The 17728-nt window shown below is 39.4% G+C and overlaps 2 protein-coding genes across 8 annotated transcripts; one reads left to right on the top strand and one right to left on the bottom strand.

The window, feature by feature from the left end:
• Positions 1–690: 690 nt before the first annotated feature.
• cfi (complement factor I) lies at positions 691–6509 on the top strand. 2 transcript variants are annotated; one of them, XM_026369237.2, is made up of 17 exons: positions 691–923; positions 2027–2214; positions 2814–2967; positions 3123–3186; positions 3275–3437; positions 3530–3696; positions 4147–4248; positions 4331–4456; positions 4545–4577; positions 4686–4706; positions 4807–4940; positions 5097–5200; positions 5352–5456; positions 5553–5728; positions 5891–5992; positions 6078–6226; positions 6319–6509. In XM_026369237.2, exons 1-17 carry the CDS (start codon positions 864–866, stop codon positions 6385–6387), a joined length of 1917 nt encoding a protein of 638 aa, XP_026225022.1. In that variant the 5' UTR covers positions 691–863; the 3' UTR covers positions 6388–6509. The 2 variants fall into 2 exon arrangements, with proteins under 2 accessions (XP_026225022.1, XP_026225021.1); XM_026369236.2 differs by having other exon boundaries at positions 3272–3437.
• A 295-nt stretch (positions 6510–6804) lies between these two features.
• On the bottom strand, positions 6805–13513 carry LOC113168229 (protein NLRC3-like). 6 transcript variants are annotated; one of them, XM_026369228.1, is made up of 9 exons: positions 13415–13496; positions 12768–12907; positions 11799–11914; positions 11610–11711; positions 11256–11359; positions 9418–11146; positions 7392–7527; positions 7222–7262; positions 6805–6886 (listed from the first exon to the last, which is right to left on the bottom strand). In XM_026369228.1, the coding sequence occupies exons 3-7, from the start codon at positions 11849–11851 to the stop codon at positions 7470–7472; spliced, it is 2046 nt and encodes a 681-aa protein (XP_026225013.1). In that variant the 5' UTR covers positions 11852–11914; positions 12768–12907; positions 13415–13496; the 3' UTR covers positions 6805–6886; positions 7222–7262; positions 7392–7469. The 6 variants fall into 6 exon arrangements, with proteins under 6 accessions (XP_026225013.1, XP_026225014.1, XP_026225015.1 ...); XM_026369229.1 differs by having other exon boundaries at positions 12792–12907; XM_026369230.1 differs by having other exon boundaries at positions 12768–12888; positions 13415–13491.
• Positions 13514–17728: the final 4215 nt, after the last annotated feature.

The raw sequence follows: 17728 nt of genomic DNA, 5'->3' as shown, positions 1-17728 counted from the left end.
GGCAGTTCTCATCATTCGAGTACACAGAGATGTTGAAACCATGCGTTGGGGTTATATTTGTGGTTGTGTACACATGTTGGTAAAACCCAGATGTTAATAACCTGAAACAACAACAGTGGCTTTATCTCTACAGAAACATGGATTAAAAAGACAAGTGTGCAGTTGTTCTAGATGAAACCCACTGATTCAAATCAAACATCTGACAAATACTCCCTTTCTGGTGGGGATATGCTCTGGTTCTGCTCTGAACACAAGAAATGTTGACAAAAGGAAAACAACAGACTTATCTTAGAACTGCCCGAGTCACTCCTTTAAGCACATAAGGATTTTGAAATGCTCATATATTTATCCAGTGTTAAACATTAACTTATTTGTATTTTATTCACCCATATATTTAGGGCCTCAGCCTGTCCCAGCATGCATTTTCCTTTTTCCCACATAATTAAATGTAACTTATGTTGCTAAATAACGTACAGAAATGGCACCAATCTAGTGAAATGTTCTGGTTAACCTATTTACACCTATGATTACTGGAATCTAGGTTTGCTAACAGGCATTTTAACCGTTCCCTCCCACGCTTCTCCATTGACTATTATCAGACATTATCGTAAATGATCAGTTCACAGTTGACTGAGATCCAGGGTCCAGGTTGTGTACGTATTGACAAGACAAGCTAATGATTGATGATGACATCAATAGACAGAGGCGATATCAGCTGAAGGGCTCCCTCTGAGAGGATAACTCTGTCTCTCTCTGGTCCTTCTGTTAAGTCATTTCTTTCTATTTGTCCATTAATAACAATATTACTGAGCACAGAAGAAAGACAAGAAGACGTCTCTGGGAGAAACTACACATTTGTCAGGATGAGATCAGTCGGAGTTTCTCTCCTGATGCTCTTTCTCCTCATCATTCATTTTGAAACGGTAAGTTAAGCAAAACAAAAACAGTGCATCCCTTTTATATAACAATGCAAGTAACCTCTGAAAAATGTCTGCATACAACTTGGGTTGCAAGCACAAAAATGATATTTCTTATGTTGCACTGCTAATGTTTGCTCAGTGTGTTTGAGTTGTGGTACCTTGGCTGGTTTAGGCCTGTTGTGGACATCTGACCTCCCCAAAGCACTAAATATTCTTTATTTATACTACTAAACAGTACCTTTTACTTAATATTCCTAATTCCTGAACTGTGGTATTAATACTTTTTTCTTACTGTAAATGATCTGAGCAATTCTTCCACGTTTGGACTGTACCTGACTTCAGTCCCCATATGCTAACATCTGCAGGTTATCATTCCAACAATGACAATGATATCTGCTGATGTTTGGAAGATGTGATGTTTACCTTGCTCATGTCATTAGTTTAGTGGTTTAGCATTTTGACATTTACAAAGTAGTTGATAGTGGGAGAAAGAAAAGTCAAATGATGTTTACACAAGTTATTACAGTTCATGCTGAAGCAAAGTTCAAAGTTCAAACACTAAACTCTTAAACAAGCACACCAAATGTGAACTTTTAGGTGTAAATGTCTAGAAGTCGTATCCGACGAGACAATTGATAATGTTTCAGCTTTCATCTAATCTTAGTTGTGACTGACTGGTGGCGTCATCATTTTGAACAAACTGCAGCCACTGCATATTGTCTACAATTGGAGGAAGAATATGATTAAGTAGGCCAAAAATAATCACCTCACACTTTCAGCTGATGAAAATTTTGAATTAGTCCAAATCTAATGTTACTAAGACAACCCTGGGGTGTCAGGAAATGACCCTTGTTCTTTGTTGTTTTAGCTCACTACAGACAAATGCAGTAGACAAAATATACATTGATGAGTTATTTGTTAAGTGCATGAAGCTACATACAGAATAAATGTGTTAGATAAGTAATGAAAAAAACTTTAAAAATATTACCACTTCATATATATAAAGTCGTGTGTGATCTGCGAAACAATTTTACCTGATATGCATATCCTTTTTTTGTTCTGTCTTGTTCGACTGATTTGTAACTGTATCGTGTTTACTCCTCCAGAGCAGTCCACAAGAATCTGAGGAAACATCAGACACAGAGCAGCACGTCCAGCAGTTCCAGCAGGTCCACCACTGGCAAAAACTACCAAAGCCTGAACCTACCACCACCAAAACAACCCCTGAACCTACCACCACACTCGCACCTGAGCTAGATGAGTTTCTTGGCTCACCTGAGTGCCTGGAAAAGAAGTAAGTGTCCTTGAACTGGGGGAAACTTGGTAGTTTAGTTCTCTACTTTGGTTTAGTGTGTTGTATTTCTTTTTACATTGAAAGAAAATTAAGATCAGTTTGTTTTTAAATTGATTACAAATCTGGTTAACACAATTAACATTGTGCTAATCTCATCCTGAACTCTGGCACCAAAAGATGAAAGTTCCTGTTCTTAACCCCACTCAAATCTTGCACTGCCTTCAGTACAACCTTGGGTTGGGTTTGTCGAACAAGAGGATTGGTGATTGTATTGCATCACCTACGTGGACCTGGCCAACAGTTATTTCCCCAAAGGAATTAGTAAAAAATGGAAATAAATAAATAAAAAATCAGATTTAAATCCCTAAAAATCTGACTTTGGGCACTCCAGCATGTAATGACATACTTTATTGATCCCTTTAGGGAAAATAGATGTTGGCACCACTGCTCCACCAACTGAGCTACATGTCGCCCCATAAGCAGCCTATGGTTTAATGCCACTAGAGCTCCCCCTTCACTGTTCACTGTACTAATCTGTGGATTAATAACACAAAATGAATCTGTGTTTATAATCTGAATGACCTGGCTCCATTTATTAGGTTTACCCGTGCATCATGTAGCCTGGTGTTCTGTCCGCCATGGGAGCGTTGCATCGAGGGACAGTGCACCTGTAAACCACCTTACATGTGTCCCGTTGATAATGTGACCCCAGTTTGTGGGAAGGACAACAGGATGTATCTTTCCTACTGCCAGGTACCTTGTTTTTAATGTTTCACTCTGACCGTTTAGTCCTCTGTGTCTCTTTTAATACAGTATGATACAGTCATTGGCGACTTTCTGCACATTACTCATTCTCATTGAAGAATAGGTTCTTTCTTTGATTTACACGATGTTAATCTGTTTTCCAGGTGATGGCCCTCTCCTGTCGGACCAAGAAATCTGCCATGTCACATTTTGCATTAAATTGTTTAGGTTTGTTCTCACTTGTTCGTCTGTTTTTTCTATCATTGTACTCCTACTTGTAATTCATGATACTCTTATTTGTTTCTCACCACAGCAGCTGAGCCTAAGTTTAGAACTTTAATAGACCCAGACACAAAAGGCGTTAAGATCGTCATTCCTAATGTAAACAACCCTGGAGATGGGGAAGGGTTACCGGTGTGTTGGGAGCTATGGGACATGGCGGCTGCTAATGTGGTCTGCAAGGAACACGACAAGCAACTGTAAGATGTATTTAACTGATGTATGCATGTCATGTATATTTAAAGAGATCTATCATGCTCATGTTACCTGCTGCTGTCTTGTGTGTGTGCAGGGGTGCAGCGACGATTCACAAACTCGAGCAACTCCCAGGCAGTTGCGTTAGTGTCCGCTGCCAAGGTTTTGAGACGTCGCTATCTGAATGTATAATTTATGACAAGACCAGTAATGGAAGTGAGGTCGCTACAGTAACGTGTTACGACAAATCTAATCCACCAAAAGGTCGGTATGCACTGATCCTGATACTGTTTCTATTGATGCCTTTACTAGAATATTGTGTTATATTGTGCATCATTCTCCATCATTATGTCCCAAAGAAAGACATGACTAACACAAAAGTAACAATGGCACCTTCATTGGATGCCTAAATTACTATCACCTGGTTACCAGAGTCACAAGAATCATCACCAAGTTGGGTGACTCAGAGTTCCTGAGTCAGGCTGATTTTAACCCCAAAGGGGTCAAGTGTACAACTCAAAGCCTAAATCTGTCAGAATGTATGTAATCAGACAAAAGGACTGACATCATCTGTGACTATGGTTCATCTGGCTCCCTGAATGTCTGGGACTGTTTTACAGTGAATCTATGACTCTTTAATGAGACCTGATTTTCTCTGAGTGCACACTTGTCTCATGTATTGTGATTGTGACATCTTATGTCTGTGTTTATCAGAGTGTGGCTTCAGATGTGTTAACAACAAATGCGTGTCTCAGAAGCAGACGTGTGACGGCGTTGACGACTGTGGCGACCGAAGTGATGAGATGTGCTGCAGAAGTAAGCTCATCATAGACACGTGAATAGAAAGGATAGTTCTTCATAGCCCCTCTTGCATAATTTAAGTTCTTGTTTTTGTCAGAGTGCAGGAACAATGCTTTCCTCTGCAAGACGGGTGTGTGCGTGCACAAAGACGCTCTCAGAGATAACCAGATGGACTGTCTGGATGGGGCAGATGAATCACCCAAACACGTGGTTATACAGAGAGGTTTGTACCAGTACCTTAGCTCAGTGTGATTGTCTGCACCCTGAGTGTCTATAGTATTTGTAATAGAGTATATTTCTATTTCCCATAGGGAGATTTAAAGGGACATCACCCACAAACTCAGGTACTCCTGTAAACCACGTAGATACAGCAGTGGGCTTCACTTTTCATTTTACTGTAGGAAGTTGTTGTTGTGGTGATGACGTGTTTTTTTTTTGTTTTTTTTTTTCAGAAAACAAATCTCCCAGAGAAGGTTAGTGGCCTTAAAACCTAATTATAATTTACACTTTTTTCTTTGGGAGGCATAAAGAAATGATTTTCCCAGTTCGACTATGAATTTAATGTGTGCTCAGAAACGAGGCTCAGCCGGGAGACGCTGGAGATGAAGTTACACTGTGGGATTCCCAACAGGACTGTGGAGAATGTGCAGGAGCGAGGAAGAAGCAGTCGAGTCAAGAGAGTGGTGGGAGGAATACCTGCAAACCCGGTCAGTACTAGTACATGTGATGTTACCCTGTATATTACTACAACTAATATTTTAGTGTCTGAAATTCAAATAAATCCATTTAATTGTGTTATTTAATACAGTGTTCTGTATCATAAATACATATACATTCCATTGTTTATTCACGTTTCTCTGCAGACTCAGATCCAGTGGCAGATCGCTCTGGAGGAGAACAAGAAGATCGACTGTGGAGGGGCTTACATCGGAGGCTGCTGGGTGATCACAGCCGCTCACTGTGTCAGGTAGGACGAATGTCGCAGTAGTAGAAGAGTGAATGATGACACAGGAGAGTTAATACCGGTCGCTGCCTCATCTCAGATGACCCTGAGTTTCTGAAGGGCCTAATCAGTGTTGCCAGGTTGACTGTGACGCTCTCCTGTGTCTCTTTACCAGGCCCAACCCCTCTCCGTTCAGGGTGAAATTTTCTCTCTGGAAGAAATCAAGAGCTCAAGACACAACTGATATCGTTCCTGTAGAAGAGATTCGCATCCACCCCAAGTATGTGGCTCTATCATCTACAATGCTGCATATTAATTTAAACAGTATCATCAAGTGAATGAGCAGAAATGTTAAACTAATTGTAATGTCCTGCAGGTACAACGCCAGCAGCTATGAGAACGACATCGCCCTGGTAAAGTTGGAGAAGCTTCCATTCAGGGAGCAATGTTTGGAAGACAACCCGGCGGTCAGTGCTGTCTGTGTTCCCTGGACCACCCAGCTGTTTAAACCCAACCACACCTGCAGCATCTCAGGCTGGGGACGGACTGCAGGTAAGTGGAGCTTTTACTCTACCACTTGAGGTATAGCATGCATGTGTCGGCTCATAGTTGAATATCAAACATTTTCTGCCAACAAAATGAAACTAGTGTGCGACAAATCGATGCAGTACTTAAACTCATCAAATCACGAAACCCTGACGCATGTGTTTGCAGACGGCAGATCAGCTCAGGTGTTGCTCTGGGCCAACGTGTCGCTCATCGACAACTGTCAGAGATTCTACAAAGATCGCTTCAAGCCAGGCATGATGTGTGCAGGTGAGTGTGAACGCACTTGTTCATCTTCAAATGCTCAAACACGCTTCACTACACATTATACAGGTGTAAACGTGCGTATGTGCAGGTGACCTGGCCGGCAGTGTCGACTCCTGTCAGGGGGACAGTGGGGGTCCACTGGTTTGTGAGGACGAACTGGGTGTTTCCTATCTGTGGGGCATTGTCAGCTGGGGGGAGAGGTGTGGTCAGCCAGGATTCCCTGGAGTTTATACACAGGTGAAATACTGGATATATACACAGTTATTGTCTGTATGTATATAAATGACAACAAAACATTAATATCAACCCCCCTTCTGCCTCTCTGACAGGTTGCTCATTACTTTGAGTGGATCCGACTTCACACTGGCTGGTCTGCAGTCACCAAGTATAACTCCTGAAGAGTACGCAATTTAACTTTTTAAATGCTTCACTGTCTGTTGTTGATAGATGTAGTTTTGGTGACTACAGCTGCGACGTTGTGGACGTTTACTGCGAATAAAACTTTCAATTGTTGAGTAAAGCTGAATTGTTTTTTTCATTTTCAAAAACTGTTCTACACATAAGTGATGTGTGTGAAATATATGAAAATACAATAAAGTGGCAGCAGACAAAAAGACACATTTATTAATATGTGATGTCACTCATCTCAGGCTTTAAAGGTTAAAAATGGTTAAAAATGTAAACATGATTATCCTGTAAACTACTAATGTTGACAGTCCTGCTAAATTTTGAGGATTGATTCAGTCTTTTTCTTTTCAGTCGCTCTTGAATCTTAGTCCCTTCATTTTGCCATAATTGTCTTTAAAGTCTTTTTAAAAAAAAACAGGAACTCAAGGAAGCATTCCCTTTGAAATGTTGTTGGTGAGACTGTCGTCCATCTTAAACCTTTTCCAGAAGCTGAAACAGAAAAGAGACTCTTCAGTGGTAATTTAGACACGTTTATGAATGCAGAAATTAACAATAAAAATATCACTGAGCCCTGCTCTCCACTATGATCTTTTGAAGTGAATGTTTTACTCTAAATGTAGCTGGTGAGCACAGTTTAGCTTAATTGCCTCCATGAGCTAAGTCACATACAGCATTTCTTTTTTAAGTTTTGAGTGTTCAAAAATTAAACACAGTCTCCTAATTAATTCTCCCACGTATCTGTTGTTGAAATATGATTCAAGTGGCTTCACACATTTGACATTGCATCGTTTGACATTGATGATTTGGACTCTGTAAACACTCACATCTTTCAAAGCTGTCTGCTGTATTCCAGGTTTGTTTCACCCTGTAGACAAGAGTGGCAACAAGGTTCAGAGAGACAACTGGGCTTCAGTCATATATTAACGGCTCAGTAGCTTAGCTTTGACTTAAAAAGTATAATACTATTGTGAGTATTAGCATGTTTATTACAGACCTCAGAGTCTCCAGCCTATAATGAAGCCTTTCCAGTCCTGCAGAGAGCAGCTTCACCACTGACTCGCGCAGATTGTTGTCACTCAGGCTCTCTCAAATGAAAGGGATTAAGCTTTAGAGTTGAGGCCAAAAAATGACTGGACAAAGAACAAAAACATGTAGTTAGAAAACATGTCATATTTTATTATCATATCATATAGAAAATAAATGTAAATGTTAATATTTAATTAGACGGTACCTCTTTGTTAAATATTATATTAGACCATATATCAAATGATAGAATTGTTTTCCCTTGTCAGTCTAATATAAAATCTATATAGTCTGATGTTGTGACAGTCCACCTGGCAAAGTCACAACTTCCCCTGTTATCATAAACAAAATAGGAGCATGACTTGATAATTATTAAGAATTGTGTCAGAAATTAATTAATACAATATATATAATACTTTCAGCACAGAAAACATGACAAAGTATTTTTAACCTCAGGGTCTCCAGTCTACATTTTCTACTCTCCAATCCAGTAGACAGCAGCTTGTTACAACTCAAGTCCAATACTCTCAGATGGGAGGTGTTGGAGATCAGAACTGCAGCCAAAATAAATACAACTGCTTTCTGTAAAGCTGAAGTACCTTAAACTAAAAAAATCTTTTTTTTTCTGAAAGTCTGAATTTATCCACTTTATAGTCATGTAGCCTGTTATACATATAGCAGCAAGTTACTTAGTGAAATAAAACATCAAATAGATATTTTGCAGATTTTGTTTTCTAAACAAACATTTCTTCTTGTGAACACCAATTAAGAATAATGGAATGCATCTTATATGCTTAACTATTTTTAGATTTTAACTGTGCAAATCAAGGGATTTTATGTTGTAGTCAATGCCATGACACAGGCCAGTCTGCGATTATCAGCACAAAAGGCTTGATGTGTGTTTACAACAACATTAAAAACAAGTCATTTGACCTACAAGTATCCAGTCTACAGTTTAGACATTCCTGGCCAGCAGACAGCAGCTCCACTCTCAAATCCTGTAGATTGTGCTCATGCTCTATCAGATAGGAGTTGTTGGACCACAGAGCCAAGGCCAGAGAAGAACTAACCTAGAAAACTACTATCCAGCACTCACTATATTGAGTGACTTTATATTAATAGAAATCAATTAATAAAAAATATATAATACTTTTAGCACAGAAAACATGACAAAGTATTTTTAACCTCAGGGTCTCCAGACTACATTTTCTAATCTCCAGTCCAGTAGACAGCACCTTTACTCCTGAATCCTACAGCTTGTTACAACTCAAGTCCAACACTCTCAGATGCAGAAACTACTATCCAGCAGTCACTCAATATAAAGAAGTATCAACAACCAAGCATTTAGCTAATAGGATCTGAAAAGCGTTGATCCCACTGACTGACAATAGACCCTGGCAGGAACAGGATAGTTTGGCCCCCAATTGTATATTTGTAGATACATAATTCGGGACTTATTAACAGTACACTGCATAGACCATATATTGGAGTGGTCTGTATTGCCACTAGAGAGAATTCACTACACCTGAAGGAAAGGAAAAAAGAGTGGCTGACTCCCCCTGCAGGCTACAATACTACAATTCAGTTCAATTCAATTGTATTTGTAAAGCGACATTTCACAACAGAACTCAACCCAAGGCAATTTACAGTGTTTAAGATTTAAGACCTCACAAAGTGAAACTGTATACAGAATTACATAGAAAACCCAACAACCCTCTTATCCATCTCTAACTATAAGCTTTATAAAAAAAGGAAAGTTTTAAGTCTGGTCTTAAATGTGGAGAGGAAGTCTGCCTCCCGAACCTGAACTGGGAGCTGGTTCTACAGGAGAGGGGCTTGGTAGCTAAAAGCTCTGCCTCCCATTCTACATTTGGAAACTCTAGGAACCACAAGTAAACCTGCAGCCTGAGAATGGAGAGTTCTGCTTGAAAAATATGGCACTATGAGGTCTTTAAGATAAGATGGATAAGATGTTTTTTAAGTGCTTAAGAACTTACAGAACCTCTCTGCAGTTCCTGACAGCTGGCATCAGCCTGAATCGTCCCTCCTTTGATGTTCTGTATGCTTTCATCTCCATCATATCCAGGATATCCTCTGAAATCTGTAGCACGAAGGCCAGATCTGAACAGTGGGTCTCTGGGAGTTTTGTCTCTGATCTGTTCTCTGACCTCACGTAGTTTCGAAGTATACAGTGATCATTTATCTCCATCAGACAGTGGAAGATGATGATGCGTCTGTTAGGGGAGATGTTAGAGCTGCTCATTTCCTTTAGATTGTGGATTGATTTATGGATGCTTTCTGTTCTTTCTACCATTTGACCCAGCAAGCCTGCTAGAAGCCTCTGATTTGACTCAAGTGAAAGACCATGAAGAAAGCGAACAAACAGATCCAGGTGGCCCTTCATGCTCTTCATTGACTCCTCTGTTGCTCTCCTTAGAAACATTTCCAATGGTGGGTCACTGCGCGAGCAATTTCCTAGAAAACTCTCTAGTGTCTCAAAATCCTTGTTTGTGTAACAATGGAAAACATAAACTGCAGCCAGAAACTCCTGAACGCTCCGATGAACAAAGCAGTAGACTGCTTTCTGGAAGATCACACTCTCTCTTTTGAAGATCTCTGTACAAACACCTGAGTACACCGAGGCCTCTGTGACATCCAGACCACACTGCTCCAGGTCTTCCGTGGAGAACGTGTTGCCTTTCTCCAGATGTTCAAACGCCAGCCTCCCCAGCTTCAGAAGAACTTCCCTGTTGACCTCCGTCAGCTCCTGTGGACTCATCATGTGTCCCCCATTGTACTTATACTTCTTCCTCTTAGTCAGAACCATCAGGAGGTGTGAGTACATATTAGTTAATGTCAAGGGAATCTCCTCTGTCATATTTGTAGTCAACATGTGCTCCAGAACTGTAGCAATGATCAAGCAGAAAATTGGAATAAAACACATAATGTGCAGGCTCCTGGATGTCTTGACATGAGAGATGATTCTGCTGGACAGCTCTTCGTCTCTGAACCTCCTCCTGAAGTACTCCTCCTTCTGGGCGTCAGTGAAGCCTCGTACTTCTGTTACCCTGTCAACACATGTCGGAGGGATCTGACTGGCTGCCGCAGGTCGGGAGGTTATCCAGACCAGAGCCGAGGGAAGCAGATTCCCCTTGATGAGGTTTATCAGCAGCACATTGACAGATGACATCTGTGTGACATCAGACACAATCTCCCTCTTGTTGAAATCCAGTGAAAGTCTGTTCTCATCCAGGCCGTCAAAGATGAACAACAGTTTACAGACGGCCAGCTGCTCTGCTGTGACCTTCTGTAATGTTGGATAGAAAACACGGAGCAGCGTGAGAAGACTGTGCTGCTCATCTCTGACCAAGTTCAGCTCCCTGAACGAGAGCAGAATTACCAAACAGACACCTTGGTTTTCCGAGCCGTCCGCCCAGTCCAGAGTAAACTTCTGCACTAAGACGGTTTTCCCAATACCAGCGATGCCGTTTATCAGAACAACTCTGACCCGTTTCTCTTGGTCAAGTAAGACTTTAAAGATGTCTCTGCATTTTACTGGAGTCTCTTCACTCTGTCCCTCTCTGACGTCTAGCTCAGTGTACATCCTCTTGAGGTAGATCTTCTTGGTTCTACTTCTGGTTTCACCAAACCCTTCAGTCACACAGTCGCATCTCCTCTTCAGACTCATTTTGTGTCCATGTAAAATCTCCTGCAGACCAGGATCTGCTGCATAAAAGCAGTGAAGTAAAGAAGAAAGTCAAGTCTAAAGGGCTTTTGAAGAGGAATTTTAAAGATATACTACATTGAAGAATAGACAGACAACATCTGATCTTACTTTCTACTGTGTTGGTCTTACTGGACGTCTGCACTGAGACCGAACCTTGGCAGCAGCAGGACTGCAGTTCCTCCTCAACACCACCTCTATGCTTCTTCCGCTCTCTACAGAAATAAAACACTTCACATTGTATTTTTCTCTGTTTTTTAATTAGATTTTTTCAAGTATCAACACAAACAAAAACTTTTAGTGTGTTTTATTAAACTAAGTCACCAGTGGACCTTAAATGATTCCAATGCTAGTTTCAATTTCAGTGAAACGAAAGTCAACTCACTTCTAAATTGTGCTGAGTTAAAAAGCATATACATCCTGTGGCTTGTGGGTAATGCCTACTTTAGAGTGTGTTTATCTTACTTTGTAAATGAGGCTGCTTCTTTTCTGAAGACTGAGCTACAGCACACTGCAGACCCATCTCTGGACAGTACTGAGTCTGCTCTCCAGCTTTGGAAGCTGCATCTAGAGAAATAAGGCAGTAACAACACATGCGTCTTTGTACATGTCACGATTTAAGGTTAGACATTAAAATGTGAACAATCATCTTACTTAGATTCATTGCTAAAACACACTGGTTCTCCCATGGACCTCTGACTCCTCATCGTCAATCAGCTGGAGTCCTCCACACAAACAATGATCTCCAGGGCTTCAGACCGTAAAACGAACTAGTAACAGTACAGAGATACAAAAAATAAGTGGATCGAATGGGGAAACTCACCGGTTAATTTGTTCTTAGTTCTTATTAAATACTGTTTAACTTTAAAAAAAAAAAAAACTATCTGGCCTATTTAGTCAGAACTGATTTCACAAGTCCTGCATTTCAAAACTCCATTTTCTTTTTGCATCACTCAGCAGTCCTTCCTCCCATTTCAGAGCCTACCCCTTCTTTGGTCACACTTGGATTCTCACTCAACCCTGAAGTCGTTCTAGTCCATCAGCTAAAGCTCTTATGTCTGTTCTGAGGAGCTGAGGGCGGATACATTAGCTAAAGTGTTAGTATTACTGTTACTGCTGGTCACAGTGATTGACTTATTCTGCCTACACTGTTCTTCAGTAGGTTTGGTTGAACTGTGCTACAGACACAGGAAGTGGAGGACGTACATCTGTTTAGACTCTGTGTTGTGTTATCTGTCTCATATAGGGCAGTCATTTGATTACATTTCCTGTTTATTCTCTCAGGATACTGTATCAAAGACTCTCTGATGTGCAGGTTTTGAATTGTTTGGACTTGCCAGCTGTCAACAAATCCTGTTTTGGATTTTGTCTGGTTGTCTCTGAGTCATACGCTAAGTAACACCGGCCTTTCATAATATCTTTAATAAAAAATTCCATGGCCAGGAGTCATTTCATCCTCAAATACTAAACTTCTAATAAGTGAACTAGTGTTTTGCTGCTCCGCTAATAAGATTTTCAGCTGTGGTCAAGAAACTCCATTGTTAAGACCTAAAAATCTGCTGTCACATAACGTTTCATACCACATATACTTTCTTATGTTGACATAATATAAATTCAACCAACCCTGTGGTCAGTGGTGAAAGATACCTTCGTCGTATAGCCAGGGGTGGAAAATCAGATGTTTGGAAATGGCCTGGACCCCCCTCGACCCCCCTGGACACCCTTCCTGCCGCACCTGGACCAGCTGCATATTATTTAACGCGCTATAAATTAAGACCAAGAAAAGCGGCAAAAGGCTGAAATATTACTTCTTCTCTTTTCTTCCTTTTTTAAAACTGTATCCTGCATGTTGACAGTAATCAACATGCAGTAATGTTTGCCTTTTTGTGCTGGACAGTTTAATTTTTTTATAAGTGTAGTATGTGTTTCAATTAGGGTGTTGCCTACTGCCGACAGTATTTTTGAATTGAACACCAGGGCTCAGTATCCTGTCTCTAAAGCTTTTTCCTGTCTCTATAACCGTTTCCTGTACTGTGATCAGATTCGGTTCTCGTCAGTAAAAAGCCGATTTAACTTGCTACTTTAGTTTTGTGTCAAATACAAAATTCTCTTGAGTCATTTCCTGCAGCACATGAACGCGTCTCAAAAGCGTTTTTGCATTTTCTCATGTAACTTATGAATAAAACGAAAAAACCTTCTGACACATCGACACAGAACTGTGGGAACCTGCACAGTAAAAAAATATAAAGTTAAAACAGAGTTTTACTCACATCTTACTGCAGCCTGCGAGAGGAGGAAAGTGCGGAAGACAGAAACAAGTGTGAACAGCAACAGCGGATATAAAATAACAGACACCCAACAGATTCAAGGAGAGATCTGCTGAGGCGCAGAACAGGAACAAGAACCGAAAACGCCTCTCAGAGAAATTAGAGGAGTCATAACGTTAATCATAATTAATCATAATCAATGCAAAGGTTTTTTCTTTTTTCAGTGGTTTCAACATTTCTTTTTTAATCTGGAACCCACATTTTAAAGTCATAAGACAAAATGTGAAGAATGAAATTTATATACAGTTTATTCTGATGAAATAATTTTCAAGTGAATATTCTTCACAAAGACAGTCATTATTTAAAATTACTACGATTTTTTATCTTTACGCTGTAAAATTGCATCTGCTCAGTTACTTTAATAATAGTCTGAGACAGAAATTAAATTATACAAACATTTGTATTAGACTTGAGATGATCTACTTATGTTCTACTGCTCATATTACTTGTGTACTTCTACTAAAGTTACATTTTATGGTTATGTAAACACAAGAAAACACTGTAAACATGATGAAACACAGTAAACATGATGAAATACTGTGAACATGATGAAAATACTGTGAACATGATGAAATACTGTGAACATGATGAAAATACTGTGAACATGATGAAATACTGTGAACATGATAAAAATACTGTGAACATGATAAAAATACTGTGAACATGATGAAATACTGTGAACATGATAAAAATACTGTGAACATGATAAAAATACTGTGAACATGATAAAAATACTGTGAAGATGATAAAATACTGTGAACATGATAAAATACTGTGAACATGATGAAAATACTGTGAACATGATAAAAATACTGTGAACATGATAAAAATACTGTGAAGATGATAAAATACTGTGAAGATGATAAAAATACTGTGAACGTGATAAAAATACTGTGAACATGATAAAATACTGTGAACATGATAAAAATACTATGAACATGATGAAATTCTGTGAACATGATAAAATACTGTGAACATGATGAAAATTCTGTGAACATGATAAAAAATACTGTGAAGATGATGAAATACTGGGAACATAATACAATACTGTGAACATGATAAAATACTGTGAACATGATAAAATACTATGAACATGATGAAATTCTGTGAACATGATAAAATACTGTGAACATGATAAAATACTGTGAACATGATGAAATTCTGTGAACATGATAAAATACTGTGAACATGATAAAATACTGTGAACATGATGAAATACTGTGAACATGATAAAAATACTGTGAACATGATAAAATACTGTGAACATGATGAAATTCTGTGAACATGATAAAAATACTGTGAACATGATAAAATACTGTGAACATGATAAAAATACTGTGAAGATGATGAAATACTGTGAACATGATAAAAATACTGTGAACATGATAAAATACTGTGAACATGATAAAATACTATGAACATGATAAAATACTATGAACATGATCAATCAAATTGAAGTCAGCTCCACTCCAAACGCTCATGATGAAGGGTGTTAGTTCTCATGTTGTCCTCTTCATCAGCTGCAGCTGAATGGAGCAAGAACATCTGTTAATATTGTGCAGTTCATTATTCAGCAGACGTCCCACAGTTTCCCACAGAGGCTCCATTTCTCCACGTGGAGCTCTGTACGTTAAAGGCAGGTTTTTCAGCACATCTCATCTCAGCCTTGATTCCACTTTGTCTGCTGTTTCTCCTACAGTTCAGATGTAGAACTGAACGGATCCAGGAGGATTTATTGGCAGATGGCAGCAACGACATGTGACTGTTTTAGAGGCGTAATCACAGAAAGCACCTCTATCGCTTTACTGACACATTCAAAGACAGTATTTTGAAACCACACATGTTTTCTGAGAGAGATGGTGTCTTCAGGACATTTATTCTACATTTGACCTTTGTGTTTTCGTGGGGCTGTTGTTCCGTGTTTGAACTCAGGGTGGCGACGTCGTCCTGAGACAGAAGCATCACATCCAGTCGTCACCATCTGTTTCTATTTATCTGCTAACACACACTCTCTCTCTCATTATCCTGGTATATCAGTGTGTGTGTGTGTGTGTGTGTGTGTGTGTCAGTGTAATGAATGAACCGGATGAAACAGCCAGCAGCCTCGATACTCAACTCAATAAAGAAGCTCAGTGTGTGTGTTGTATTAGTTTCACTTTCCTCCCAGCGACGGAGAGATGGTTTTATGGTTTTCTGTTTCCAGACTGTGTTGTTTACTCTCATTTACAAAAGGATTCAGACCTTTAACGCAGCACTGTCTCCTCTATCAAACAGAAAAGGTTTTCTACCCTTGTCCTGATCTACACCTCATCACAAAATATTATAGGACAGTCTGAGTGAGGTCTTTGGACCTTGTGTCTTTGTTTTTGTCTTGACATACACTGTGAAGTGGGAGTCAGGTCACAGAGGAAATAAAATTACTTTTCAGCTTTAATTACAAACTACAACACTTTAAAAAGCACAGAAAATGGTGTGAGTGCTTTATGAAGCATCAGGACTTCACAGTGTGGTGGGCAGAGCTTTTGGACGCTTGTTAATCATTATAATTTAGTGTCACACACTCAGACGTCAGTCTAACTCCTCAAAAAAACATATTCCTCGTGTTTTTGTGATTGTTCCACAAATCAAAATGACCAAAACTACCACACACACACAAAGTTGTGAAACTTCCTGAAGAGAAATAAATTCTAAAAATAAAAAATAGGCACCAAGCGACGAGAACCAGACATTTCTCAGTATTTATTCTTTTCACTCAAACGAAATCTGAATAGTTTTGTGCCTAACGATGATGTTTCCACCTCCAGTTCATTGTTCACACGTGTCCTTGTGTGTGTTTGAAGAAATTAAACATTCAGACACAAGGAGGCAGAGTGGAGCCTGAACCTCTCTGATGGACAACAGACGATCTTCAACATGTGTTAATGTTGACATAACAGCAGAGAAAACAGCAGCTATAGCAGGTGTGGGAAAGTTTATCATTAAAAACTGCAGTTTATACTGTGCCACAGTAATTTAGCATCAAGAGTTACACGTTGTTTTGTGTGACAATATATTCATCCATTGTATATTTTATGTTTTGTTTAGTTTTTTTCCTGTTTTCTCAGTTTTAAGTTGATTTTTTGTTTGATGTTTTTCTTTCTCTATTTCATTTAATGTTCCTAAAGTACAAGATGTTCTGTGGATTTCTTCATGATGAAACACATGTGAATCATTATTATTGCTTCTATCTAAATAAGGACGGTGAATATTTGGTTTCACTGCAGATAAACTGTTGTGTTGACCTTGGCTGACATTAGGATCCTAACTGTTACAACAAAATGACCTGATTCTAACCTGAAACCAGGTCTTAGACCGAGTCTCAGCCCTTTCAACTTGTAAAGGATCAGCCAAAATGTCCTCATAATGATGGTATCATACTAAAATTTGTTCACACAAATATAGAAAAACATGCACACACACACACACAAGGCCGCAGGTAAGAAAAACAATCAAGTAAATTGCTGTGTGAGAGGTGTTAACGTGATACTGATGACATAATAAATGTATCTAAAGGCAAACGTGTGTGTGTGATCCTGTAATGACTTGAGTGCTTATCTTGTCACCCATCGATGGTTGCGGGTCTGATTGTATCGGCGCAATTAAATCACACAAACACATGCACAGGTGTCGTCATTTCATGGGTGTGGAAAGGTTAAATGCCACCAATAAAGGTCACGAGTTTACCTGTGATCAAGATAGAACAATATGTCAACGTAGTCATGATGCTGGAGGAAAATTCCTGCAGAGAAACTCACCACGTAGCCAGAGAAACTTCATTTATCACAGCAGTCATCTTAATGTGAGTACACTACTGTACTGACGTTAAGATGCTAAGATGTATGCATGCTTATGTCCTAACACCATAAAGCTAAATGTCTGATGCTGGACCCACTCCAGGCTTGTGGTTGCTCTTGGTCTCAGGATCTAACGGCTGTTTTGAGCCACATTAGCTCCACATTCAGGTGAAGAGAACAGAATAAAAGCACAGGTAGCTCGAAGGTGAGAGCGACATTTGGTAAACTGATCTGTGAATGCACCGATTGTCTGCAGCATGTTACACAAAGACAAACTGAAGACGTAATCAACGAAGGGATGTACAGTACCTACTAGTACTGCACCTGAGTACAATCTCAAGTGGCTTTTACTGTGTGTTTCCATTTACTTCATAACATAACATGAAGAATTCTCATATATAAACATAAGCACAGTATAACTGAG

The sequence above is a fragment of the Anabas testudineus genome, chromosome 18 (assembly GCF_900324465.2).
Source record: "Anabas testudineus chromosome 18, fAnaTes1.2, whole genome shotgun sequence".
NCBI lineage: Eukaryota > Metazoa > Chordata > Actinopteri > Anabantiformes > Anabantidae > Anabas > Anabas testudineus.
The sequence above is the reverse complement of the archived record's forward strand: the minus strand, read 5'-3'. Positions and strand labels throughout refer to the sequence as shown.

Bases quoted from the DNA above. Each gene is read 5' to 3' on its own strand.
- cfi (XM_026369236.2), top strand. From the start codon at position 864: ATGAGATCAGTCGGAGTTTCTCTCCTGATGCTCTTTCTCCTCATCATT. The intron at 2,215-2,813 runs GTAAGTGTCCTT...TCCATTTATTAG, and splicing joins CCTGAGTGCCTGGAAAAGAA to GTTTACCCGTGCATCATGTA. The intron at 5,201-5,351 runs GTAGGACGAATG...TCTCTTTACCAG, and splicing joins ACAGCCGCTCACTGTGTCAG to GCCCAACCCCTCTCCGTTCA.
- LOC113168229 (XM_026369226.1), bottom strand. From the start codon at position 11,851: ATGAGGAGTCAGAGGTCCATGGGAGAACCAGTGTGTTTTAGCAATGAA. The intron at 11,712-11,798 runs GTAAGATGATTG...TTATTTCTCTAG, and splicing joins TGTTTTAGCAATGAATCTAA to ATGCAGCTTCCAAAGCTGGA. The intron at 11,360-11,609 runs GTAAGATAAACA...TTATTTCTGTAG, and splicing joins GAAGCAGCCTCATTTACAAA to AGAGCGGAAGAAGCATAGAG.